This window comes from Scyliorhinus torazame, chromosome 2 (assembly GCF_047496885.1).
Source record: "Scyliorhinus torazame isolate Kashiwa2021f chromosome 2, sScyTor2.1, whole genome shotgun sequence".
Lineage (NCBI taxonomy): Eukaryota > Metazoa > Chordata > Chondrichthyes > Carcharhiniformes > Scyliorhinidae > Scyliorhinus > Scyliorhinus torazame.
The window spans coordinates 193,041,698-193,068,688 of NC_092708.1; the positions used below are offsets into that span (position 1 = coordinate 193,041,698).

At 49.4% G+C, this 26,991-nt stretch overlaps 1 protein-coding gene across 1 annotated transcript in view; it reads left to right on the forward strand.

Annotated features, from left to right (window-relative positions):
- LOC140394656 (collagen alpha-1(XVIII) chain-like) overlaps window positions 1-26,991 on the forward strand; it is a 227,864-nt gene that overhangs the window by 144,556 nt on the left and 56,317 nt on the right. Inside the window, 6 exon segments of the mRNA XM_072481940.1 lie at window positions 3,297-3,332; window positions 5,865-5,939; window positions 15,057-15,092; window positions 15,646-15,681; window positions 17,246-17,308; window positions 21,089-21,163. Of these exon segments, the coding sequence (XP_072338041.1) occupies window positions 3,297-3,332; window positions 5,865-5,939; window positions 15,057-15,092; window positions 15,646-15,681; window positions 17,246-17,308; window positions 21,089-21,163 (321 nt within the window).

A 26,991-nucleotide genomic window follows, 5' to 3' on the forward strand; every position in this document is an offset into this window, starting at 1 on the left:
CTTGACACCCGACCGGAAAAGTTAAAGGCCACATCACATCGCTTGAATATAATGCCCAAAGTGAAAAGTATTTCTCACTGGTCTTCAAGGTTTCCCCTCCCAACATTAGAATTGTCCCCGAATCCCTTTTCGGGTGAAGGTGAGATGCCCCTTTAAGAATTTCCTGACTCAAGCTTACCGAGTGCGGATGTTGACCAGATCACAAAATAGACTTTGGACAAAGAAGGTCTATTGGCCCACTGGGCCAGGATACCAACTCTTCCTGTTACAACATCTTGGCAGCTCCCCGGCCTCAGCCATCCTTCCTCTTGACAACCTGTTCCAGCTGCCAATATAATGTCTTCCAGCTGTTGAAACAAGAGTGATGCAAGTGGAATAAGATTTTGTTTTCTAAAGCAACTTCTTTCAAAGGTTCCGATCTAAGTTGTTGACCTCAGAAAGTTTCTGAGAAATGGTTGCTGTGGTTTCTCTTATTTTTTTCCTGTGTATGTGTGTGGAGGTGCAGTTACAATCCCTGGCTCCAATCAGGATGTGCTGAAACCCAGTAAATCATAAGAAGTATCATCGGAGTTATAGCCTCTAGAGAAAGTGATGGCCAAGACACAGGTGACTAACCTGTGCGTTCCTGAACTGGTGTGACACCACTGAGCCTACGAGAAACCACATCCTCCAATAAATCTTATTTTTCAAACATAGAAACTAACAACACAAATGGAGGCCATTTAATCCATCATGTCCTGTGCTAGCTCTTTGAAGGAGCTATCTAATTAGTTCCACGGTGCTGTTCTTTCCCCACAGTGCTCCAAATTTGTAAGTTCACATGGATGTATGTTCGACTGGAATGTCTATTGCAAGGGGAATGGAATGTAAAAGTTAGGGGTGTTTTGCTATGGTTGTATAGGGTATTGATGAGACCACATTTGGTGTACAGTGTACAGCTTTGCACCCCTTATTTAAGAAAGGATATGAATGCATTAGAGGTAGTTTGGAGAGAGTTCACTTGATTGATACCTGGGATTGGGGCATTATCTTATGAAAAGAGGTTGGACAGGCTGTGCCTGTATCCATTGGAGCTTAGAAGAATGACAAGTGATCTTATTGAAACATGTGAGATCCTAAGGGGACTTGCTAGGGTGGAGGCTGAAAGGATTGTTCCCCTTTTGGGAAAGGCTGGAACTAGTGGTCACAGTTTAAAAATAAGGGATCACCCATTTAAGGGAGAGATGAAGACTTGATTAAACCTCCCTTTAACATTCTCTGCTCTCAGGTCAACACCCCCAGCTTCTCCAGTCCCTCCGCAATCAACTGAAGTCCCTCATCCTTGGTGCTATTGTGTCGATTGCACTCCGCACCCTTTCCAAGGCCTTACCGTCCCTCCTAAACCTTGATGGCGCTCCGTGTGCTCAACGGCGTGAAGTGGTACCGTTGCTCCTGACCCAGTTGGAGTACGAGTTAAGCGCTCTGATGCATGAGGAGCTTTTTCTCTACCATGAATGACACCCCCCCCCCCCCCCCCCCCCCCCGCCCCCCCCAAAGGATCTGGCTATTCGGCCTCTTGAGTCTGCTCTGCCATTCAAACAGATCATGGCCAGTCATTTACCTCTACTCCATTTTCCCCATTATCCCCATTTCCCTTGATGTCATTGGAATGCATAACGCTAGAGGTGAGCTGTCACCTTGGAACCACAGGTCTCAATAACATTTTAAAGATATTTTGAGACGGCAGAGGAAAAATTGCCAACCACTGCTCAGTGATCAATGGGAGATATATCTGATGGGAAGAGCTGGAGCGTTCAGTCTGATGATTGGCGTTTAAAGCCCTTGGCGGTGTTTGGGAAGTATTTAGTAATCCTAATCGTTGGACCTTGGCCTTGGATTCAATGAGCTTTCCTTTTAAAAGTCCTTTTGATTCAATGACAAGGTGGAACGGTCAACAGCACAGGCAATGAAAAGGTGGCAAGATTTGCATTTCTGTAGCGCTTTTCACAACCTCAGGACATTGCAAAGCGTTTTGCAACCACTAAAGGACTGTTTTAACCATTGAATTGTTATGGTGCAGCATGCGACCATTCAGCCCATCGTGTCTGCAGCCCCTCTCCAAATCAGCATCATGACTTAGTGCCATCCCCCTGCCTTCTCCCCGTACTCCTGCACATTGTTTCTATTCAAATAATCATTTAATGCCCTCTTGAACCATTCGCTGTGTGAAAATGTTTTTTCTCACATCACATTCAGAGAAAACACAGCAGCCAATCTGTGCCCAGAAAGCTCTCTCAAACAGGGGGGGACGATTCTCCGAGCCCTGCGCGGGCCGGAGAATCGGCGCAACCGCGCCATGACTCCGGCACACGATTCTCCAAGGTGCGGAGAACCGGCGCCATTTGTGCCGGCGCGGTTGGCGCCGGCCGCAGGCCGCTGGAATCGGCAGTGCCGCTGATTCTCTGGCCTGGATGGGCCGAGTGGCCACGCGGATACGACAGAGTCCCGTCGGTGCCGGTCGCTGCCGGCGGGAACTCTGCGCGAAGGGCCGGTGGGCGGCCTGTGGGGCGGGGAAAAGCGGGGTGGGGGGCCTCCGATGGGGTCTAGCCCACGATCGGGACCCACCCCCCACCCCCCGGGCCTACTTTCCAGCGCGGCCGGCCCCTGAACACCGACACCATGTTGAGTCGGGGCCGGCGCGCAGAAGAAGTCCCCCGCGCATGTGGAGGTTGCCGCGGCCCAACTGCGCATGCGCGGGTTGGCGCGGTGCCCATTTGGCGCCGGAGAAGGAGGCTGGAGCAGCGTGAACCGCGCCAGCGCTGTGCTGGCCCCCTGTGGGGGACAGAATCGGTCGTCCCCGTGCCTGTTTCACGCTGTCATGATACGCGACGGCGTTCACGACGGCGCGAACACTTGCGCCCCATTTGGGAGAATCGCCCCCAGGATTGCGATAACAACCCGATAATCTGTTCAAAGGATGTTGGTTGAGGGGCAACTGTTGGCCAGGACACGGGTGTCCTCCCTGGCCTTCTCCGAAACAGTGCTGTGGGGTCTTTCACATCATACCTGAGAAGGCAGACGGTTAAACGCCTCATCCAAAAGACCTCCGACGGTGCAGCACTGCTCCAGCACTGTATGGGGATTTAGAGCCGAGATTATGTGTTCCAGTCTCTGGTGACGAATTTGAATTCATACAGCTTCTGATCCAGGGAACTCCCTGCTGATCAATGGCTGACACCAGAGCCACCGGTTTGTCTTCCAGAGCTACAGATGGGACTTTTAATCTATTCTAACCCTTTGTTTTTGTTCTATCTTAGGGTCCAAAGGGTTCCCAGGGAGATCAGGGCCTGCAGGTAAGGATATTTGAATGTTCTTCACAGTGGAGGCAGCAGAAAGGAATGATGACTGGCGTTGCGTTGAGGGATTAAAACATTTGAAGAAAGACCCAACTTCATGTAGCACCCTTCACAACCCCAGGACTCTCCAAAGTGCTTCACAGCCAATGGAGTTCTGTTTTTGAAGTGCAGCCACTGTTGCAATCTAGGGAATGTGGCAGCCAGTTTGAGCACAGCAAGATCCCACAGATAACCATGTGGTAACAACCAGATAGCTTGTTTTAGTAATGTTGGTTGAGGGATTAAACTTTGGCTCACAGTGGGGGAACTCCCTCTGAGCTCCTTCGAAGTAGCCCAGCTGTGGGGCTTCAGTTTAACGTTACACCTGGCAGGCGGCACCTCTGGCAGTGCGGCACTTCCTCAGTACTACCCCGCGGAGTGCAGGCCTGGATTTTGTGCTAGCATCTCTGGAGTGGGGATTTGAATCCACGATCTTCCCATTCAGGGGTGCAGGTGTTGCCCACTGAGCCCATGGGTAAGGAGGTGCTCTATTCGACTGCATTGCAATTGAATGCAACAACGCCATCGCGGAGCTTCTCTTCCCGCCTGACTGAAAGTAAAGTGTTTCCAGAGAGTTAAAGGCCAAAAGTTGAGCAGATAATCCTGCTATACCCTTTCCTATCATTAGAGGGAGCACTATTGCCATTTTGAGTGCACACAATAGGGTATTGTGGTGGTGGCCCGCACTTTTAAGGGGTGAGTTCTCGGAGGGTCTTGTGACCCATTCGGCCAATTGGGTGGAGAGTGCCAATCCTGGGTGTGAGTGTGAGTTTCATTGTTGGTCAGGAGTTTGAAGTGGTGTAGTATGGTAACCGTTATCTCACACCCTGTGTGTAGTTACGTACCTTAATAAACCATTTATTCGTTGATCTACTTGGTGGTCATCAGACTATCAAGATACTACTTTGCCTCGAAACACTAGCAGCCATTTTGTAATGATATCATTTGTTCAAATTTAATTATAAATCAGACTAATGGCAATAAAAGGTGCAAATTTCTAGGCCGCCATGTGAAAAATGTCGGCATGTTTGTTGTGCATGACGAGGAACAACCCCAATGATTGTTCCTCACGATAAACTTGTTGCATGTACAAAGATTTGACACTTTTATCCCAGTGCCATCTGGATATCCCATGAATCTGGTGAGCGACATGGGGGTATTAGCCTTGCTGCTTTATTCGGGATAAATCCAGATTATCCCTGCTCTGAATCACTGGTGGCTGGGTTGGGAAGGTGAATCTGTTTCCAGCACCTCTCTGAGATATAGTTGCTGTTTGGGTGTGTGACGTCCTGTCGTGGGCAAGTATCCTGCTTGAAGCTGTCCCTCAATCTGGAACCACACATTGCATTATCAAGAAGCGATTAAATTATACACCGCAGGTGAGGCCTTTACAGCATGGAAGGAGGCCAATCGGTCCATCATGCATGTGCTGGCTCTATGAAAGAGCTAACCAATTAGCCCCACAACCATGCTCTTGCTGCCATAACCCAATGATTTGACCCTTCCCCTCTCTTTGAGCTCGTATGTAATTACCTTTGGAAAGTTAATAAATCTGCTTCCACCTCTAGCACTTGTTCTTTTGTCAGTCACCTTAAATATGAGTTATTGACCCTTCTGTTAGTTGGAAACAGCTAGTTTCTCACTGTGTAGTCTTATCAAAATCCCTTGGGAGGGCCTGGTTCTCAGGTGTCAGCCTGAGCTGTACTTATCCTGACCTGATAGTTAAGCTCCCAGTGCACCTTCCCATCATTGGGTGTGTGGCCGTTTCAACCCTGATACTTGACAGATAAACCGTTCACCCTCCGCAAGCAGAACTCCTTCATGGCATTTCCCATTTCCAGTACAGGAGCAATGGACTAATGTCCCATCACTTGGTTTCAGAAGTCCTTTACACAAAAGTGAAGAGAATGAGTTGATGTGCTAAGTGACGTTCTCCAGATTGTTAGAGGGGCAGCTCTGGTTGGATCCATCTCTGGACCTCCCATCTCATACACCTCACCCAATCCAAACAGCTATTTCGAGGAAGCTAATAAAGAAAACATTCAAAGAAAAATCTAAGAAATGTATTCCTGCCCGTACAGGTTTTCTCTTGGGGTTCGCTTGCAGTAGTGTCCAAGCGATAAACCTTTAATTTCTGGAGAGTCTGAGACAATCATGAAGGCTTGGCAAACCAACGTGTCTCGCTCAGGATAACCAGACAGAACGGCATTTAGTCGTTGGACATCAATACCGCTCTGGCCTTTATTTTGGTCATGTTGGTTGACCCCAATTTGAGTACCTTTGACTGGCTGCCAGGATTGGAGGAGGTGGGACATTCCCTGCCTTTAGTCCCTCATCATGTCAGCCCAAAGCCATACCGACGAGAAAGAATATTCTTCTCTCTTGGTGCTGTCTCCTGATTATTTTGTGAAGAGTTGCTCATTGTCTCTATCGGTCGCGAGAAGAAGTGATGAATTCTGAATTTTGTTTCTGGCTGCTTTCCTTTTTCAGGGTGAGCCAGGTCGAGATGCTGTTGGATTGCCAGGTCCACCTGGCCCGCCTGGATTCACCTACGGTGCAGACAGTGTAAGCTCTTCCCTTTCTGTTATCACCAATGCAAGAGGCCTAATGGGCAAGGCAGATGAACTCGGGGCATGGATAGATACATGGGACTGGGATATTATAGCTATTACTGAAACATGGCTAAAGGAGGGGCAGGACTGGTAACTCAATGTTCCGGGATACAGATGCTACAGGAAAGATAGACCAGGAGATGGGGGAGGAGGGGGAGTTGTGATTTTGATTAGGAACAGTATCATGGCAGTACAGTGAGAGGATATATCCAAGGTTTCGCCCACTGAGTCTATATGGGTAGAACTGAAAAATAAGAAGAGTGAGATCACATTGATAGGACTGTACTATAGGCCCCCAAATGGTCAGTGGGATATTGAGGAGCAAATATGTAAAGAGATTACAGATAGCTGCCAGAAAAATAGGGTGGTATTAATTGGGGACTTTAACTTTCCCAACATTAACTGGGACAGCCATAGCTCGAGGGGTTTGGATGGAGAGAGATTTGTCGAGTGTATTCAGGAAGAATTCCTCATTCAATATGTGGATGGCCCGACTAGAAAGGGGGCAAAACATGGCTTCCTCGTGGGGACTAAGGAAGGGCAGGCAACGGAAATGTTAGTGAGGGATCACTTTGGGACCAGTGACCATAATTCCATTAGTTTTAAGATAACTATGGAGAATGATAATTCTGGCCCAAAAGTTAAAATTCTAAATTGGGGCAAGGCCAATTTTGAGGATAATAGGCGGGAACTTTCAAAAGTTGATTGGGGGGTGCCTATTTGCAGACAAGGGGACAGCTGATAAGTGGGAGTCTTTCAAAAAGGTGATAACTAGGGTTCAGAGTGAGCACATTCCTCTTAGAGTGAAGGGTAAGGCTGGTAGAAGAAGGGAACCCTGGATGACTCGGGACATTGAGGCCATGGTCAAAAGGAAGAAGGAGGCATATGGGGCTGGATTCTCCACCGGTGGGATGCTCCATTTTGCAGGCAGCCCGGGGGTTTCCCAACGGCCTGAGGCTGCCCCACAATGGGAAACCCCATTGACTAGCCGGCGTTATGGAGTATCCCACCGGCGGGGTGAACGCGGTGGGGCGGAGAATCCAGTCCATGACATGCATAGACAGCTGGGATCAAGTGGATCCCTTGAAGAGTATAGGGCTTGCCAGAATAGAGTTAAGAGAGAAATCAGGAGGGCAAGAAGGGGACATGAGATTGTCTTGGCAGACAAGGCAAAGGAAAATCCAAATAACTTTTACAGATACTAAAAGGGTGACTAGGGAGAGGGTAGGGCCTCTTAAGTATAAACAAGGTCATCTATGTGTCAATTCACAAGAGATGGGATGAATATTTCTTGTCAGTATTTACTGTTAAGAAAGGAAAGAATGTTAGGGAAATTGGGGAAATAAAGAGTGATGTCTTGAGGAGTGTACATATTACAGAGAAGGAGGTGCTGGAGGTATTAAAGTACATCAAGATAGATAAATTCCCAGGACCTGATGAAATGTATCCCAGGATGTTGTGGGAGGCTAGGGAGGAAATTGCCAGCCCCCCTAGCTGAGATATTTGAATCATCAACAGCCACAAGAGAGGTGCCTGAAGATTGGAGGGTAGCAAATGTTGAGCCCTTGTTTAAGATGGGCTGTAGGGGTAAGCCTGGGAACTACAGATCGGTGAGCCTTACTTCTGTAGTGGGTAAATTGTTGGAAGGTATTCTGAGGGACAGGATCTACAGGCATTTAGACAGGCAAGGGCTAATTAGGGAAAGTCAGCATAGCTTTGTAAGGGGAAAGACATGTCTCAAATTTGATTGAGTTTTTTGACGGGGTAACAAAGAAGGAGATGAGGGCAGTGCAGTCGACGTTATTTACACGGACAAGGTCTTTGACAAAGTACCGCATGGTAGGTTGTTGCAAAAGGTTAAATCTCACGGAATCCAGGGTGAGGTAGCCAATTGGATACAAAATTGGCTTGGTGACCGAGGCCAAAGGGTGGTTGTGGAGGGTTGTTTTTCAAACTGGAGGCCTGTGAACTCCTGTGTGCCTCCGGGATCGGTGCTGGGTCCGCTGTTATTTGTTATATATAGTAATGATTCGGATGATAATGTAGGAGGCATGGTTAGTAAGTTTGCAGATGACATGAAAATTGGTGGCATAGTGGATAGTGAAGAAGATTATCTAAGATTGCAACGGGATCTTGACCAGTGGGCCGATGAATGTCAGATGGAGTTTAATTTGGATAAATGTGAGGTGATGCATTTTGGTAGATCAAATCAGGGCAGGAGCTATTCAGTTAATGGTAGGGAGTTGGGGAAAGTTACAGAACAAAGAGATCTAGGGGTACAGGTCCATAGCTCCTTGAAGGTGGAGTCGCAGGTGGACAGGTTAATGAAGAAAGCATTCAGCATGCTAGGTTTTATTGGTCAGAATATTGAATACAGGAGTTGGGACGTATTGTTGAAGTTGTACAAGACATTGGTAAGACCTCACATGGAATACTGGGTTCAGCTCTGGTCACCTTATTATAGGAAGGATATTGTTAAACTAGTGTGATGAACGGTTACTGCCTTATCATCATGTAAGGTGATGTCCCCTTTAAGACCAGGATTGGAACCCTGGGGACTCCGCCTCTGGCTCCGCCCATCTGGGAGCCATACATAAAGGCCTGCCTCATGGTCTGTATAGCAGTCAGCTCTCGTCCAAACCTGTAGCATAGTTATTAGCCTAATAAAGCCTTCTTTACAGTTTAATCTCTAAGCATCATTATTGAGGGTACCTCAATTTATTAGGCTAAACTAGATTCAGGATGGACGCAGGCCTAAAACCAGAGAAGCTCAATCTGGAAGCACGAACGCTGGAGGCAAAGGAAATTTTTAAATACTGGCTGCGGTGCTTCGAGGCCTACCTGGACTCCGCAGAGACTCCCATCCTGGGGCCACGCAAGCTGCGTCTACTCCACGCCCGGGTGAGTCACAGAATCTCCGCCACGCTCGAAAAGGCGACGATTTATGAGGAAGCGATTGAGTTGCTCCGCAAGCGGTTTGTCAAACCCGTCAATGAGGTGCACGCCCGGCATCTGCTCTCTACCTTCCGGCAGCGCTCGGGGGAATCGCTCGACGAGTTTGTTGAGAAACTCACCACGCTGGCCAGGGACTGTGACCATCAGGATGTGACAGGGGAAGTCCATATGAACCTGCACATCAGAGATTCTTTCGTGTCCGGCATCCGCTCAACCTACATCCGGCAGCGACTGCTCGAAAACGGGGCAAAAGACCTCCAGGAGACGCTAACGCTCGCCTCCTCGCTGGAGGTGGCCCGACATAACTTGGGTACGTACCCCGCGGACTCTGCCAGCCCCCCCCGGGGGGCTCCTCAGACTCGCCCGTATTACAGGCCTGCGCCATGCGGCGACCCGCTCACCATGGGGGCACACCTTGCTACTTCTGCGGGCAGGGCCCACGCCCACGCTGCCCAGCCCGCTCCGTGATCTGCAGCGACTGCGGGAAGAAAGGGCACTTTGCGAGGGTCTGCCTGGCCAGACCCAGGGGCCAGAAAAACAAAGAACAGCCGGCCCGAAAATCAGGCTCTCAGGCCCGCAGGCCTCGCAATGCTGCTGCGCACCGACCCGACACGTCCTCTTCTGACGCGTCATCAGCCTCGTGCGAATCATGGGAGCGGCCATCTGGTCGGCGGCCATCTTCTCGACCCGACACGTGCGACCAACGGCAGCGGCCATTTTATGACTCCGACTACCCGCGACTGGGTGCGATCACCCTCGATCAAACTCGGCCAAAACACCTGCAGAACTCCATGATGCAGGTCCAGGTCAACGGGCACGACACTGCATGCCTCTTCGACTCCGGGAGCACGGAGAGCTTTATCCACCCTGAAACGGTAAGGCGCTGCTCCCTACGCACCCATCCCACATCCCAAACCATAGCCCTCGCATCTGGGTCCCACTCGGTACAAATCACGGGGTACTGTATTGCGGATCTCTCGATACAGGGTGCCAAATACACCCGTTTCAAATTTTATATCCTCCCTCACCTCTGTGCCCCCCTGCTGCTCGGACTGGATTTCCAGTGCAGCCACCGAAGCCTGACACTGAAGTTCGGCGGACCCTTGCCCCCCTCACGGTGTGCTGCCTTGCGACACTGAAAGTCGCACCCCCCTTGCTATTCGCTAACCTCACTCCCGACTGTAAGCCCGTCGCCACCAGGAGCCGGCGCTACAGTGCCCAAGATATGGCTTTTATCAAGTCAGAGGTCCAGCGTTTACTGGGAGAGGGGGTCATCGAGGCTAGCAACAGCCCTTGGAGAGCGCAAGTGGTGGTAGTCCGGTCCGGGGAGAAGAAACGGATGGTCGTGGATTATAGCCAGACCATAAACCGATTCACGCAGCTTGATGCGTACCCCCTTCCTCGCATCGCGGAAATGGTAAATTGGATCGCCCAATACCGAGTCTTTTCCACGGTCGACCTCAAATCTGCCTACCACCAGCTCCCCATCCGACCAAAAGACCGCCTCTATACTGCCTTCGAAGCAGCCGGCCGGCTCTTCCACTTCCTCAGGGTCCCCTTTGGTGTCACAAATGGGGTCTCCGTCTTTCAAAGGGCGATGGACCAAATGGTGGACCAGTACGGTTTGCGGGCTACATACCCGTACTTGGACAATGTCACCATCTGCGGCCATGATCAGCAGGACCATGACGCTCACCTCAAAGTTCCTCCAGACCGCCCGAGCCCCTAACCTGACCGATAACGAGGGCAAATGCGTTTTCCACACCACCCGGCTGGCCATCCTCGGCTATGTCGTGGAAGACGGGGTCCTAGGTCCCGATCCCGACCGCATGCGCCCCCTTAAGGAACTCCCTCTCCCCCGCAGCCTCAAGGCCCTCAAACGGTGCTTTTCTCCTATTACGCCCAGTGGGTCCCCAAGTATGCGGACAAAGCCCGCCCACTCCTAAAGACCACCACTTTTCCCCTCTCGGCTGAGGCTCAATTGGCCTTCAACCGCATCAAGGCCGACATCATCAAGGCCGCCATGCACGCGGTGGACGAAACCATCCCTTTCCAGGTAGAGAGCGATGCATCAGACATCGCCTGGCTGCTACCCTCAATCAAGGAGGCAGACCAGTAGCGTTCTTCTCCCGAACCCTCACCGCCTCCGAGATTCGACACTCTGCAGTCGAAAAGGAGGCACAAGCCATTGTGGAGGCTGTGCGGTGCTGGAGACACTACCTCGCCGGTAGGAGGTTTACCCTCGTCACCGACCAACGGTCGGTCGCCCATATGTTCGATAACACGCAACGGGGCAAAATAAAAAACGATAAAATTTTGAGGTGGAGGATCGAACTCTCCACCTACACGTACGATATGAAGTATCGTCCAGGGGAGCTCAACGAGCCCCCAGATGCCCTGTCCCGCGGCACATGCGCCAACGCGCAGGAGGACCGCCTGCAAGCCATCCACAATGACCTCTGCCACCCGGGGGTTACCCGGTTCGTCCATTTCATCAAGTCCCGCAACCTACCTTACTCAACCAAGGAGGTCAAGGCCATGGTCAGGGCCTGCCAGGTCTGTGCGGAGTGCAAACCGCACTTCTATCGGCCAGACAAGGTTCGGCTCGTGAAGGCCTCGGGCCCCTTTGAGCGACTGAGCGTGGACTTCAAGGGGCCCCTCCCGTCCACCAACCGTTATGCCTATTTCCTCACCGTGATCGATGAGTTCTCCCGTTTCCCATTCGCCATTCCCTGCACCGACATGACCTCAGCCACGGTGATTAAGGCACTGCACAGCATCTTCACCCAGTTCGGTTTCCCTGCTTATATCCACAGCGACCGGGGTACATCGTTCATGAGCGATGAACTGCGTCAGTATCTGCTCAACAAAGGCATCGCCTCGAGCAGAACGACCAGCTATAACCCACGGGGAAACGGGCAGGTGGAGAGGGAGAACGCGACCGTGTGGAAGGCTGTCCTTCTGGCCCTGCGGTCGAGAAATCTCCCAACCACCCGCTGGCAGGAGGTCCTACCCGATGCCCTACACTCCATTAGGTCACTCCTCTGCACGGCCACAAATGAGACCCCTCATGAGCGATTGTTTCTCTTCCCCAGGAAGTCTACCTCCGGGGTCTCGCTTCCACCTTGGCTGACGGCTCCGGGACCTGTTCTTCTCCGGAGGCACGCGAGGAGCCATAAAACGGACCCCCTAGTTGAAAAGGTCCGACTGCTCCACGCCAACCCCAGTTACGCCTACGTGGAGTACTCCGACGGCAGGCAAGATACGGTTTCCCTCTGGGATCTGGCGCCCGCTGGATCCTCCACCACAGACGCCCCTTCCCGCGCCGCTCCCCTGCAGGACCCGTCGCCCCCTACAACACACCCCCTTCCGGCCCTACCACCCGTTGGTGAGTTCCTACCATGCGCCCCCCCTTTACACACCCCGCCGGCGCCGGCTCCGCTACCCCCGGCCCTGCCTAGTTCCTCTGCCCCGACCCGGACCGAAGCTCCGACCGCTGTGCTCCCGGATGTGCCCTCAACCGGGACGTCCGTGCCCGCCGCACCACCGCCCGAACTGAGGAGATCGAGGAGGACGATCCAGCCGCCGAGACGGATGGACCTATGATGGCACTTCACCCCCGCCGGACTCCTTTTTAAACGGGGTGAATGTGATGAACGGTTACTGCCTTATCATCATGTAAGGTGATGTCCACTTTAAGACCAGGCTTGGAACCCTGGGGACTCCGCCTCTGGCTCCGCCCATCTGGGAGCCATACATAAAGGCCTGCCTCATGGTCTGTATAGCAGTCAGCTCTCGTCCAAATCTGTAGCATAGTTATTAGCCTAATAAAGCCTTCTTTACAGTTTAATCTCTAAGCATCATTATTGCGGGTACCTCAACTAGAAAGAGTGCAGAAGAGATTTACGAGGATGCTACCAAGACTTGATGGTCTGAGTTATAAGGAGAGGCTGGATGGACTGGGACTTTTTTCCCTGGAGTGTAGGAGGCTTAGGGGTGATCTTATAGAGGTCTATAAAATAATGAAGAGGAAGGTTAAGGTAGATAGTCAACATCTTTTCCCAATGGTAGAGAAGTCTAGAACTAGAGGGCATAGGTTTAAGGTGAGAGGGGAGAGATACAAAAGAGACCAGAGGGGAAATCTTTTCACACAGAGGGTGGTGAGCATCTGGAACAAGCTGCCAGAGGCAGTGGTAGAGGCGGGTCCAATTTGTTCCTTTAAGAAATAGTTAGACAGTTACATGGGCAGGGTGGGTACAGAGGAATATGGGCCAAATGCGGGTAAGTGGGACTAGCTTAGTGATAGAAACTGGGCGGCTTGAACAAGCTGGGCCGAAGGGCCTGTTTAATGCTGTAAACATCTATGACTCTACGACCAGCCCAAGGCTGCTTCAGGTGTACTCGCTCAGAGGTTTCCCGAGAGTCGCTTTGCAAAACCTGAAGTTGAAATGCAAAGGGTTGGAATTTGTGCTACAGATCTGTAAAGGTTTGATTGGAAAGCATCAGAAGCTCTGTTCCAGCACCATACCTCAGAATGTATATGGTGACCTTGGAGCAACGCAATGTAGAATGACATTAGGACGGAAAGGGTTAAATTAGGAGGCTGCAGAGATGAGGCTTGGACTTTCTTAAGTATAGAAGGTTAGGAGGTGGTCTAGTAATCTAGAAGTTAGAAGCATGTAGACCATTCGGCCCTTCAGGTCTGCTCTCCCACCCAATTAGATCATGGATTCTCTGTTTGTGGTCTCAGCTCCACTTTCCTGCTTGGTCTACACAGCCTCCTGTGGTAGAGAATTTCACAGGTTCACCACACTCTTGAGTGAAGAGGTTTCTCCCCATCTCAGTCCTAAATGGCCTACCCTGCACCCTATTCCTGATTTGAGTGTGGTCTAAATCCAGAACTGATTTCAGAGGGGTTAACTTGGGGGGTGGACGATACTGGCCTGTGTCATGGAACAGGATGTGGCAGGAATTTCCAAAAAGAGGTGAATCATGGCTCTCACTGGCTCTCCAGACGGTAGCGAAGAGCCCCCCCCCCCCTTCACCTCCACAAAATTCAGCACACAGTCACCCTACAGATGACTTTCCCTCAATCAGCCAATTAGTGACCAGAGGACAGTCTCGCCTTCCAATAAAGGATGGTGGGAAGTCTCTCGAAGCTGGAGGGCCAATAAGGTGACCAATCGGCAAGGAAAAAGCTGCAGCTTGGGTAAGGCACAGAGAGAGGGGGCATCTCCATCTTCAAATGAAAAATGAAATCGCTTATTGTCACAAGTAGGCTTCAAATGAAGTTACTGTGAAAAACCCCTAGTCGCCACATTCCGGCGCCTGTTCGGGGAGGCTGGTATGGGAAGAGCACTCCCCCAGCTTAAACTTCAATTTCAAAATTTGTCTTCAGTAGCCGGGTAGCCATTGTGGAGGGGGAAGGCCTCAGGGCCTACCCGGAGTGCTGGCTACCCAGTCTGCGACCAGGACACCTTCGGGCAGCAAGCCTTGTCACCACACCTTGGCCAGCCCCTCTAAATAGCCATTTAATATATTGGATACCTGCCACTTGTACGTGGGCATTTCCAACACATCCCACCTCAGGGAAAAGGGCTGCGAGGATAGATAGGAGGATGGGGGGGATAGGAGAAAGGGAGCAGGGAGATAGAACGAGGGTGGTGGGAGAAAGAAAGGGTTGAGGAGGGGAGTGGAGGAAGAGGGATTAGAGGAGGAGGGTCAGGAGGGGATGGGAAGGGGGCAGGGATGGTGGAGGGAAGTGGGGAGGGGACACTGGTGATGGGGGAAAGGAGAAGGGAGGGAAGGGTGAAATTTATCCCTGTATCTCTGTGCTGGTTTTCAAGCCTTCAGATACACTTGGTGACAGGGGAATGGCGAATTCAGTACTCTGTGGGTGAGGGAAACACTGGGGACGGCACTACGGAGAGAGACAGGGAGAGGTGTCAAGAGCCGACTTTACGTGGGAGTGGGAAACTGTGAGTTGAGCACTCCCCTGAGGTACATATTGATGTCCCTTGTCAGCACAAAACAGGGAAATCCTTTCACTATATTCAAATCAAAATTGAAATTAATATTTAATGTGATATAATTATTAACCATTCTCTTTCCTCAGGCGGTCGATGGCTTGACATTTGTCCCTGGTGCAGAGGTAGGTAACATTCCTTAACCTACGAGGAGGCGTACAAAATTGATGGGCTGTGGAAAACAAAAATCAGATTCTTCAAGTATGTTTCACACTCACCGTCAGTGGATAAATCTATAGAAAAACACTCACCAATGTACAAACTCTGTTTTAGGGGGCCTTATATTGTTTTATCACATTTCTTCTTGTGATGTGGGCATTGCTGGTTAGACCACCATTTATTGCCCATCCCTAATTGCCTTGACAAGGTGGTGGTGGTGAGCTGCCTTCTTGAGCCGCTGCAGTCCATGTGGTGGAACACCCACAGTGCTGTTAGGGAGGGAGTTCCAGGATTCTGACCCAGCGACAGTGCAGGAATGGCCGATATATTTCCAAGTCGGGATGTGTGTGACTTGGAGGGGAACTTCTAGGTGAGGGTGTTCCCATGTATCTGCTACCCTTGTCCTTCTAGATGTTTGTACGTTTGGGGGCTGCTGTTGAAGGGGACTTGACAGAGTTGCAGCAGTGTGTGCTTTTGCATTTTGATTCATAATGTAACACATTTCTTTCTCCCTTTCAGGGTGCAAGGGGAGTTCCTGGCCAAGCTGGATTGCCGGTAAGAAAAGGCTAGTCACGTTTTTATTGAGTATGGTTGTGCTGATTGAAAGGCATATTGGTGAGAAAAAAAGATTGGTCTGAACAATCCCATTTTTTTCTCATCTCTTCACATCACCAATCTTGGGCACACACTGAACAATGATAGAGATTACCAGATTGTTTTGACAAGCAATAGGGGAGGCAATGGCGTAGTGGTATTATCTCTGGGCTAGTAATCCAGAGAACCAGGGTAAAGCTCCAGGGACCTGGGTTCGAATCCCACCATAGCGGACGGTGAAACTTGAATTCAATAAAAATCTGGAATTAAAAGCCACCTGACACAGATGACCTTGATTGTCAGAAAAACCCATCTAGTTCACTAATGTCCTTGGGGAAAGAAATCTGCCTGGTCTGGCCTTCATGTGACTCCAGATCCACAGCATGGTGGTTAACTCTTAAAATCCCTCAGGAAGGGACAATAAATGCTGGCCCAGCCACATGCCACAACAAATTTTTATAAAAAAAGCTGCGTAGAATATGCCCGTGAAACCGGTTTAAGGGGTTGCATGGTTTTAAAAAATGTTTGTCCCAATTAAGGGACAATTTAGTGGCCAATCCACCTACCACGTACACCTTTGGGTTGTGGGGGTGAGACCCCTGCAGTCACAAGGACAATGTGCAAACTCCACACAGACAGTGCCAACCACTGCGCCACCATGCCACCCCTCCATGGTTTACGTTTTTTTTTTACTATGTTGTTGCAACATCCACACCGTACAGGAGTGGAATATTGGCCAAACCCACGCTGAATTAAGACCATGCATTCTCGAGTCATCAAAAGGCATTCAAATTGATTGTTGTTGGTCGGCCAATGGAGCAGATTGGTGCCCTTCTTCCAGACCTGCTGCTCACGATGGGCCAAATGGCCTCTTTCTGCACTGTGACGATTCTGCATCTCCACCAGTAGGGGGCGAAGGGGAGAAGGAGCTTGGAGTGAATTTGCCCCTCCTTGTTGAGAGGAATATTGTTTTTTAAACATACGCTCACTGTTGTAATTTGGGTAGCGCACCGTAAGATCCCACAATCAGCAATGCGATCATGGTCAGTGTTTTTTGCGACGATGGTTGAGAGGAGCAGGGAGTGCTCCCCTCTGCTGCTTCACAATATTGCCGTGGGATCTTTACATCCATCTGAGAGGACAGGCCTTCAGGAGCTTAACATCTCATCCAGAAATCCACAGCTCTGGCTGTGCAGCCACTCCCTCAGCACCTCAGTGTATTATTGGTTTGCATTTTGTGGCTTAAGCCTGTGGGGAGTGAGGGGTGCGAAATTTGAACTCTCAACCTTCGCGCTCAGAGGTCAGAGGGTTGCTGCTGGACAATTTATCAGCTGAAATCTAATCGAGTAATGTAGTGGTGATGTGACACCATTATTTTCATCAACCACTCCTCTTCAAAGGGTGTGATATGAGTAATCAAATGAGGACGCGGCTCACAGAAACGATTCTCACTCGCAGTAGTTCAATACCTCAGTCTTGTGGTCCTAATTTTAACATTTTGACTGTATTCTTCCCACTCTTCCAGGGTCCCAGAGGACTGAAAGGTGAACACGGATTCCAAGGTATCCCTGGATCAGCAGGACCAAAGGTAGGCTCTCCAGCGACAAAACCGTGCATTCGTTTGGCACCCTTAACGTAGGGATGAGGCGCTTTGCCTCAAATGGAAACAGGTGTGGCGCTGAAAGGAGATGCGAGGGGAGACAGCCAAAGGCCAGGCCAGAAGATGTAGGTTTTAAGGAGATTTTCAAAAGAGGAAGGAGAGGGCGGCGAGGTTCAGGGAGGAAATTCCAGAGCTTTCAATAAACTACTGCTGGTATTTACTGCCATGTATTCCAGGTATTGTCCAATTGCTTTGGGAAGTTATTTTTAAACCTACCCCTGCCATCATCTCAGCCAGTGCTTCCCGATCGGAACAACTCGCTGTGAGGAAAAAAAAACTCCCGTCCTCCCCCTCTGCTTCTTCAATCCGTATCGTCTGTTTACTCTCCCTCCGGCCATGCGGAAACAATCCCTGTTTACTCTTTCAGCCCTTTCGTAGGAGGCTGTTTTGTGCAGCTCCCTGCTCAGTGCTGAGTTTGTAGATAGATCTCTGCCACTTGACTGTGAGGTATCTCCGAGCCAGCAGGAGTTTACTGTGCCTTCATACTGAACTGAGCCCCGTTGGAGAGTTTGTTTTCCCGTTCCTTCTCAGTTTCGAATGAGACCACAATTTATTGACCCTTTCCCCAGATGCCCTTGGGAAGGTGGTGGTTAGCCGCCTCTTGGGACCCCTTGCATTTGGTGTGCTCAAGGTGCTCCCAAGCCCTCTGAAATGGGAGTTCTAGAATTGTGACCCTGTGGAGATGAAAGGACAGCGATATATTTCCAATTTTGGATGGTGAGTGACTTGGAGGGAACCTGAAGCTGGTGGTCTTCCCATGCGCCTGTAACTAGGGGCTGGTTTAGCACAGGGTTAGAGAGCTGGCTTTGAAAGCAGACCAAGGCAGGCCAGCAGCATGGTTCAATTCCTGTACCAGCCTCCCCGAACAGGCGCTGGAATGTGGCGACTAGGGGCTTTTCACAGTACCGTCATTTGAAGCCTACTTGTGACAATAAGCAATTTTCACTTTCACTTTCACTTTTATCTGTTGAGACAATGGAGGTTGTGGGTTTGCAATGACCGGGTTGAGTCTGGTTCCCAATCACTAATGGTTGAATGGTTGCCGCCTATCCCGAACTTGAGAGAGGATCTGGAGAATCAAGTCCGGTGTAGCCCATCTTCACCAGTCCTCTCCATTCAACATCCTAAACCTGGGACCATTCCCTCTGTGAGTCTCTGGTACACTCCTCAATGACACCAAAACCCCATTGCCCAGTGAGAGTTGTTACCTTTCGAGGGGTGGGGCAGGATTGATAAGTAATGATGTTCTCCTACAATGTTGACTGGGGGCCTCAGGAACATGTTTCTTTCTGTATAGACTGGGTGGAATATCCTGGTTCTAACAGTACCCAATGGGGGATAAAACCAAACAATGCGGGAAACACTCAGCAGGTTGGGCAGCATCTGTTGAGTGAGGGAGATGGAAGCTTTGCTTTTCAGGTCGCTCAGAACTGGGCGATGTCCCATATGCACAAGCGAGACTGTGCAACAGGCTTCAAACAAGAATACAGGCAATGCAAGGAGAAACAAGTGAGGACAGGACTAAAGGAGAGATGTCTGATAGCGGGACGTACAGAAGAGATTCAGTGGAAAAGCCAATGCCAGTGCTCCTGATGTATTTTTTCCACAATTGAGGATTATCTCTCCCTGCTCACTTTGGTTGACAGAGCCATCGATTGTATCTGTCACATTTCCCACACCTCTGCTCTCATCCCTTCCCCTTCCCCTTCCTCCCTGAACCACGGTAGGGTTCCCTTGTCCTCGCTTTGCACCCCACCAGCTTCCGTATTCAAAGGATCCTCCTCTGCCATTTCCGCATTATGCCACCACCAAACACACGTTCCCCTCAATCCCCTTCCAATATGCCGAAGGAGCCATTCCTTCTGCCGCTCCCTGGTCCACTCCTCAATCACCGGCAGCAGCCTATGCCCCTATCCATGCAAGGGCAGGGGAGTGGGGGGGGGGGGGGGGATTGAAGGGGTGCAAAACGTCCCCCTTTGACCTCTTCACTATCCAAAGCCCCAAAATACTCATTCCAGATTACTTTTTTCAATCTAGAATATTGTATTTGTTGCTTCAACGTGCAATCTCCTCTACACTGGGGAGCCCAAACACAGATAGAGTGACGTCTTTTTAAAAATAAATTTAGAAGGCGGCATGTGACGCCGTGGTTAGTGCTGAGGACCCGGGTTCGAATCCCGGCTCTGGGTCACTATCCGTGTGGAGTTTGCACATTCTCCCCATGTTTGCGTGGGTTTCACCCCCACAACCCAAAGATGTGGAGGTTAGGTGGATTGGGCAAACTAAATTGCCCCTTAATTGGAAAAAAATAATAATTAGGTATTCTAAATTAATTTATAAAAAATTAAAAAATTTAGAGTGCCCAATTTATTTTTCCAGTTGAGGGACAGTGACCCAACACCGGGATTCAAACCTGGGACCTCAGCGCCGTGAAACAGCAGTGCTAACCACTGTGCCACCGTGCTGACCTTTGAGTGACATCTTTGCTGAACACCTCAGTTCAGTCCACAAGTGTGACCCCCAACGAGCTACTGGCTGCCTATCAATTTTGAACTCTGATCCACTCTCACTCTGACCTCGCTGCCCTCGACCAGCTATACTGTTCAAATGAAGCTCATCGTGAGTTCGAAGAATAGAGCACCAGCATGGGTTTCCTCCGGGTGCTCAGGTTTCCTCCCACAAGTCTCGAAAGACATGCTGTTAGGTAATTTGGACATTCTGAGTTCTCCCTCAGTGTACCTGAAAAGGCACCAGAGTGTGGTGACTAGAAGCTTTTCACAGTAACTTCATTGCACTGTTAATGTAAGCCTACTTGTGACAATAAAGATTATTATTACTATTATTATTATCTTTGAACTCAACATTGAGTTCAACAATTCCAAATCATGTCCTCTGCCCCAAATTTTCTCCTTGTTTTTGTTTGGTCTTTGGGTCTTTGGTCATCTTGCACTCATCAGGACAATGCTCAAAAATACCAGTGTCAGGGGGGAACAACTAATTTATATTGTACGAGTTCTTCTCATGCAGTATAAATTGGTGCTGCCTTTGCATTTGGTATCCTTGCATTTGTCCTGATGAGTGCAGCACAAAAAGCTTCGACAAAGCATACATCTTTTTTTTCAGCAATATTCAAGTTCTGTATTTTGTTTAAATTTTAAAAAAAAAAGTAAATTTACCCAATTATTTTCTTTTCAATTAAGGGGCAATTTAACGTGGCTAATCCACCTACCTTGCAGATCTTTGGGTTGTGGGGGTGAAACCCATGCAGACACGGGAGAATGCGCAAACTCCATACAGACAGTGACCCGGGGCCAGGATTGAACCCAGGCCCTCAGTGCCGTAGGCAGCAGTGCTAATCACTGCGCCATCGTGCAGCCCAGAAGTTCTGTATTACCCGACTATTTAATTTGCTTTGTTGAGCCTATACCCAAAGCAGAATGGCTGAAATCCTCAACTTAAAACCCTTCTCTCTTGTGAATGTTATGCTAAACTGCTGATGTGAAACAGTCCCTTCTCTGGTCAGAGAGTCATTACTGCACAAAAGGAGGCCTACAGCCCATTAAGTCCATGCTGCCTCTATACTCAATCTCCCTTAGGGAGAAATGGAGTCAGGATATTTTTTTTCTCTCCCTAGAGTTTGACGGCAGCAACAATTCCAGCATATTTTAATTTAAACTGTGGCAATAAAGTCTTGTCCTTCCTTTGCAGGGCGACAGGGGAGAGCCTGGCCACATCATTGGGCCTGACGGAACCATGTTGAATAACCTGCTCGCTGGATCGAAGGTAAGACATCGGGGATCCGGAACAATAACTGTGGCCCAGTCAATGCAGAAACTCACTACCTTCCCTCCAGAGACACAGGAGCAGGCATGGCCCTGCCGTTGAAATGCACATAATTGTCAGACACAGAAATAGAACTAATCCATGCTGATCTTTCATGGGATGTGGGCTTTGCTGGCAAGGCCAATATTTGTTGCCCCATCTTGAATTGCCCTTCATCTGCTTGTATCACTCGGCCATTTCAGAGGGGCAGTTAGGAGTCAACCACATTGCTGTGGGTCTAGGAGTCACATGTAGGCCAGACTGGATAAGGATAGAAGATTGCCTTCCCTAAAGGACATTAGTGAACCAGCTGGACTTTTATGACATCTACAATACTTCTGTGGTCACGATTAGACTTTTAATTCCAGATTTTATGATTGAATTTAAAATCCACCGGTGCACGGTGGCGCAGTGGTTAGCACTGCAGCCTCATGGCGCCGAGGACCCGGGTTCGATCCCGACTTGGGTCACTGTCCATGTGGAGTTTGCACATTCTCCCCATGTTTGCGTGGGTCTCACCCCCACAACCTAAAGGCGTGTATCATAGATGGATTGGCCATGCTAAATTGCCCCTTAATTGGAAAAAAGAGAATTGGGTACTTTAAATTTATATTTAAAAAATGAATTTAAAATCCACCAACTGCTGTGATGGGATTCAGACTAGAGTATCACTCAGGACCTCTCGATTACGGGTCCAGTGACGGTATCATAATGCCATCACCTTCCCAATCTCTGGACACATATTTGGAGGTTACATTACGTGACCCAGTCAAGCATTTCCCTGTTTTTACAGCCACTGTATGAGAGTTTCAGATGAATTGAAGGGCAGTAGTGACGGATCAATATCTTGCAGTCAGTTCCCAATGGTGATGGATCAATATCCTACAGCCAATTCCCAATGGTGATGAATCAATATCATACAGTCAATTCCCAATGGTGATGAATCAATATCATACAGTCAATTCCCAATGGTGATGGATCAATATCCTACAGCCAATTCCCAATGGTGATGAATCAATATCATACAGTCAATTCCCAATGGTGATGGATCAATTTCCTACAGTCAATTCCCAATGGTGATGAATCAATATCCTACAGTCAGTTCCCAATGGTGATGGGTCCGTATGCTATAGTCAGTTCCCAATCGTGACAGATAAATATCCTACAGTCACTTCCCAATGGTGACGAATCAATATCCTACAGTCAGTTCCCAATGGTGATGAATCCATATCCTACAGTCAGTTCCCAATGGTGATGAATCAATATCCTACAGTCAGTTCCAATGGTGATGACTCAGTATACTACAGTTAATTCCCAATGGTGATGAATCAATATCCTACAGTCAATTCCCAATGGTGATGGATCAATATCCTACAGTCAATTCCCAATGGTGATGGATCAATATCCTACAGTCAATTCCCAATGGTGATGGATCAATATCCTACAGTCAGTTCCCAATGGTGATGAATCCATATCCTACAGTCAGTTCCCAATGGTGATGAACCAATATCCTACAGTCAGTTCCAATGGTGATGACTCAGTATACTACAGTTAATTCCCAATGGTGATGAATCAATATCCTACAGTCAATTCCCAATGGTGATGGATCAATATCCTACAGTCAATTCCCAATGGTGATGGATCAATATCCTACAGTCAATTCCCAATGGTGATGAATCAATATCCTACAGTCAATTCCCAATGGTGATGAATCAATATCATACAGTCAATTCACAATGGTGATGAATCAATATCCTACAGTCAATTCCCAATGGTGATGAATCAATATCCTTCAGTCAGTTCCCAATGGTGATGGGTCAGTATGCTATAGTCAGTTCCCAATCGTGACAGATCAATATCCCACAGCCAGTTCCCAATGGTGACAGATCAATATGCTATAGTCAGTTCCCAGTGGTGATGGACCAATATCCTACAGTCAGCTCCCAATAGTGACAGATCAATATCCTACAGTCAGCTCCCAATAGTATCAGATCAATATCCCACAATCCGTTCCCAATGGTGACAGATCAATGTCCTACAATCAGTTCTCATTGGTGACGGATCGATATCCTACAGTCAGTTCCTAATAATGAAGGATCAATATGCTATAGTCAGTTCCAAATGGTGATGGATCAATATCCTACACTCAGTTCCCAGTTGTGGCAGATCAATATCCTGCAGTCATTTTCCAATGGTGACGGGTCAATATCCTATCGTCCGTTTCCAGTGGTGATGGATCAATATGCTACAGTCATTTCCCAATAGTGATGGATCAATATCCTACAGTCAGTTCCCAATGGTGATGGATCAATATCTTACAGTCAGTTCCCAATGTGATGGATCAATATCCTACAGTCAGTTTCCAATGATGACAGATCAATATTCCACAGACAGTTCCCAGTGGTCAATATCCTGGACCCAAGATTGTGGCCAAAAGGGGGGTTAACTCTATGTTTAGGACAGTCTGTAATGAGATGAATGTAGCACTCATTTACTGTCATGCAATGAGTGATTAAACAACATCTGCATTTTAAAACTCCCACTGAAATCTCAGATTGCATTACTCAAAAAGAAGCTGAGAATCCCCGATCTCATGTCAGTCTTTTTTGATGCAATGTATGAAATGCAAGGATGAACCTGATTATTTACCTCCCCACTGCCTCTGAGCCCAGTCTGCTTACTAAATGTCAGTGGTGTATCACTGGGCTGTGTCGTTTCTTCATCTAGTCGAGATATGAACGGCACAAACTGTTAGAGAGTGACCAAGATTTCCTAGAAACACCATCTAGTTTCCTATGAACTCTTATCATGACAGGAATTGAGACCTGTGCAGGGAGTTCAGACCCTTGGTTCCTTGGTTGCTGAGTACGGTCACTATCAAGTTGGTTAACAAATGAGAAACAAGCTCCCACTTAGCTAATCAGCTTTGCCCTTCTACGGCAATGGAATGCTTTCTGATGGAGCCGCCATGATGTAGCAATCACAACTGCAACTCCGAGGCGATGATTTTCTGCTGCTGAATTCATGGCGAGGTGATGGGGTTGTGGTATTGTCACTGGGCTAGTAATCCAGTGACCCTGGGCAAGATCTGGGGACCTGGGTTAGAATCCCACCGAAGCAGATAGTGAATTTTCAATTCAATAGAAATCTGAAAAGTCTTAATTAAAAAATGATTGTCGTAAAAACCCATCTGGTTCATTAATGCTCTTTAGAGAAGGAAATCTGACATTCTTACCCGGTCCAGGCATACATGTGACTCCAGACCCACAGCTATGTGGTTAACTCTTAAATGCCCTTGAAAGGGAGAACCGATTGGCTTCCGGGTGCGGCGATGACCAGCTAAGTCGCACGTTTCGGCAGCTCCCGGTGGAACGGACTTTTGGGCTCTTAATAGGAGCCCCATCGGCAATTTTAACGGCAAATAACACTGTGTGGTAATCCAGAAGGGAATCCCCCCTGGACACGGATGGAAAAAAGAGAGGAAAGTAGCCGGATTGCGGTGGATCCTCAAGAGCAGCGGTCAGGAAGGCAAGCACAAAGCAAGATGGCGTCGGAAGGAGGCAGTTTAATATGGGGCCCTGACCAACAAGAGTTCCTGCGGCGTTGCGTAGATGAACTCAAAAACGAGATGAAGAAGGAGCTGTTGGCCCCGATATTACAAGCGATTGAGGGGCTAAAGGAGGAGCAAAAGACCCAGGAACAGGAGCTTCGGGTCGTGAAGGCAAAGGCTGCTGAGAATGAGGACGACATACAGGGCCTGGTGGTGAAAACGGAGATCCACGAGGCAGAACACAAAAGATGTGTGGAAAGGCTGGAGGTGCTGGAGAACAATGCGAGGAGGAAGAACTTAAGGATTCTTGATCTTCCCGAAGGTGCAGAAGGGGCGGACGTCGGGGCATATGTGAGCACGATGCTGCATTTGTTAATGGGATCGGAGGCCCCGATGGGTCCGCTGGAGGTGGAGGGAGCCTATCGGGTTATGGCACGAAGACCGAGGGCTGGAGAAACTCCTCGAGCAATAGTTGTGAGATTTCTCCGATACAAGGACAGAGAGATGGTCCTCAGATGGGCCAAGAAAACTCGGAACAGTAGGTGGGAGAATGTGGTGATCCGCGTGTATCAAGATTGGAGTGCGGAGGTGGCGGGAAGGAGGGCAAGCTTTAATCGGGCCAAGGCGGTGTTGCATAAAAGGAAGGTCAAATTCGGAATGTTGCAACCGGCAAGACTGTGGGTCACACATCTAGGGAAATGCCACTATTTCGAAACGGCAGACGAGGCGTGGACATTTATTGTCGAGGAGAAGCTGGAGTGAGCGGGCCAGAAAAGAACGTTTGGGACAAAAGTGGGGGGGGGGGTGAATTTGTGGGATGAAGGGGGGAAAAGGGGGAAGAGAGGACTTCCCAGGTTGTTAAACCTGCGACCCTGTAACTTCTCTCCCTTCCCCATGTCGTGGGGCAGGGGGGGATGAGGAGCTGTGGGCGCCGGCCATTGGGGGCAGGGCCAAAAGGGAAGCGCGGGCTTTGTTCCCGCGCTATGGTAATCATGGCGGGAACAGGGAAGCAGGAAGGAGGGGGCCTCGCACAGTGTGAGCCGAGGTCACGGGGGGAAGCCGAGGTCGGCCAGAGTTTGCTGACTTCTGGGAGCAACATGGGGGGTGCAATTACGCTAGCTTGGGATCTAGCGGGGAGGGGGGGGGGTTAACTGGGTTGCTGCTGCTGGGGAGAAGGGGGAGCTGGTATGGGAGGGGGGAGTCGGGGCGGGGGGGCGCCGCCTGGGGGGGATACAGCTACGTGGGAACCGGGTGAGGAGCTGGATTGAAAAAGGAAATGGCTAGTCGTCAAGGGAGGGGGGGGGGTGGGTAAAGAGCCCCCCAACCCGGTTGATCACGTGGAATGTGAGAGGGCTGAACGGGCCGATTAAGAGGGCACGGGTACTCGCACACCTAAAGAAACTTAAGGCAGATGTGGTTATGCTTCAGGAGACGCATCTGAAGCTGACAGACCAGGTTAGACTTCGCAAAGGATGGGTGGGGCAGGTGTTTCATTCGGGGCTAGATGCAAAAAACAGGGGGGTGGCCATACTAGTGGGGAAGCGGGTAATGTTTGAGGCAAAGACTAGTGGCGGATAGTGGGGCAGATACGTGATGGTGAGTGGCAAACTGCAAGGGGAGGCGGTGGTATTAGTGAACGTGTATGCCCCGAACTGGGATGATGCCAATTTTATGAGGCGTATGTTAGGACGAATCCCGGACCTAGAAGTGGGAAAGTTGGTAATGGGTGTGTGATGAACGGTTACCTCCTTATCATCATGTAAGGTGATATCCCCTTTAAGACCAGGCTTGGAACCCTGGGGACTCCGCCTCTGGCTCCGCCCATCTGGGAGCCATACATAAAGGCCTGCCTCATGTACTGTATAGCAGTCAGCTCTCGTCCAAATCTGTAGCATAGTTATTAGCCTGATAAAGCCTTCTTTACAGTTTAATCTCTAAGCATCATTATTGAGGGTACCTCAATTTATTAGGCTAAACTAGATTCAGGATGGACGCAGGCCTAAAACCAGAGAAGCTCAATCTGGAAGCACGAACGCCGGAGGCAAAGGAAATTTTTAAATACTGGCTGCGGTGCTTCGAGGCCTACCTGGACTCCGCAGAGACTCCCATCCTGGGGCCACGCAAGCTGCGTCTACTCCACGCCCGGGTGAGTCACAGAATCTCCGCCACGCTCGAAAAGGCGACGATTTATGAGGAAGCGATTGAGTTGCTCCGCAAGCGGTTTGTCAAACCCGTCAAT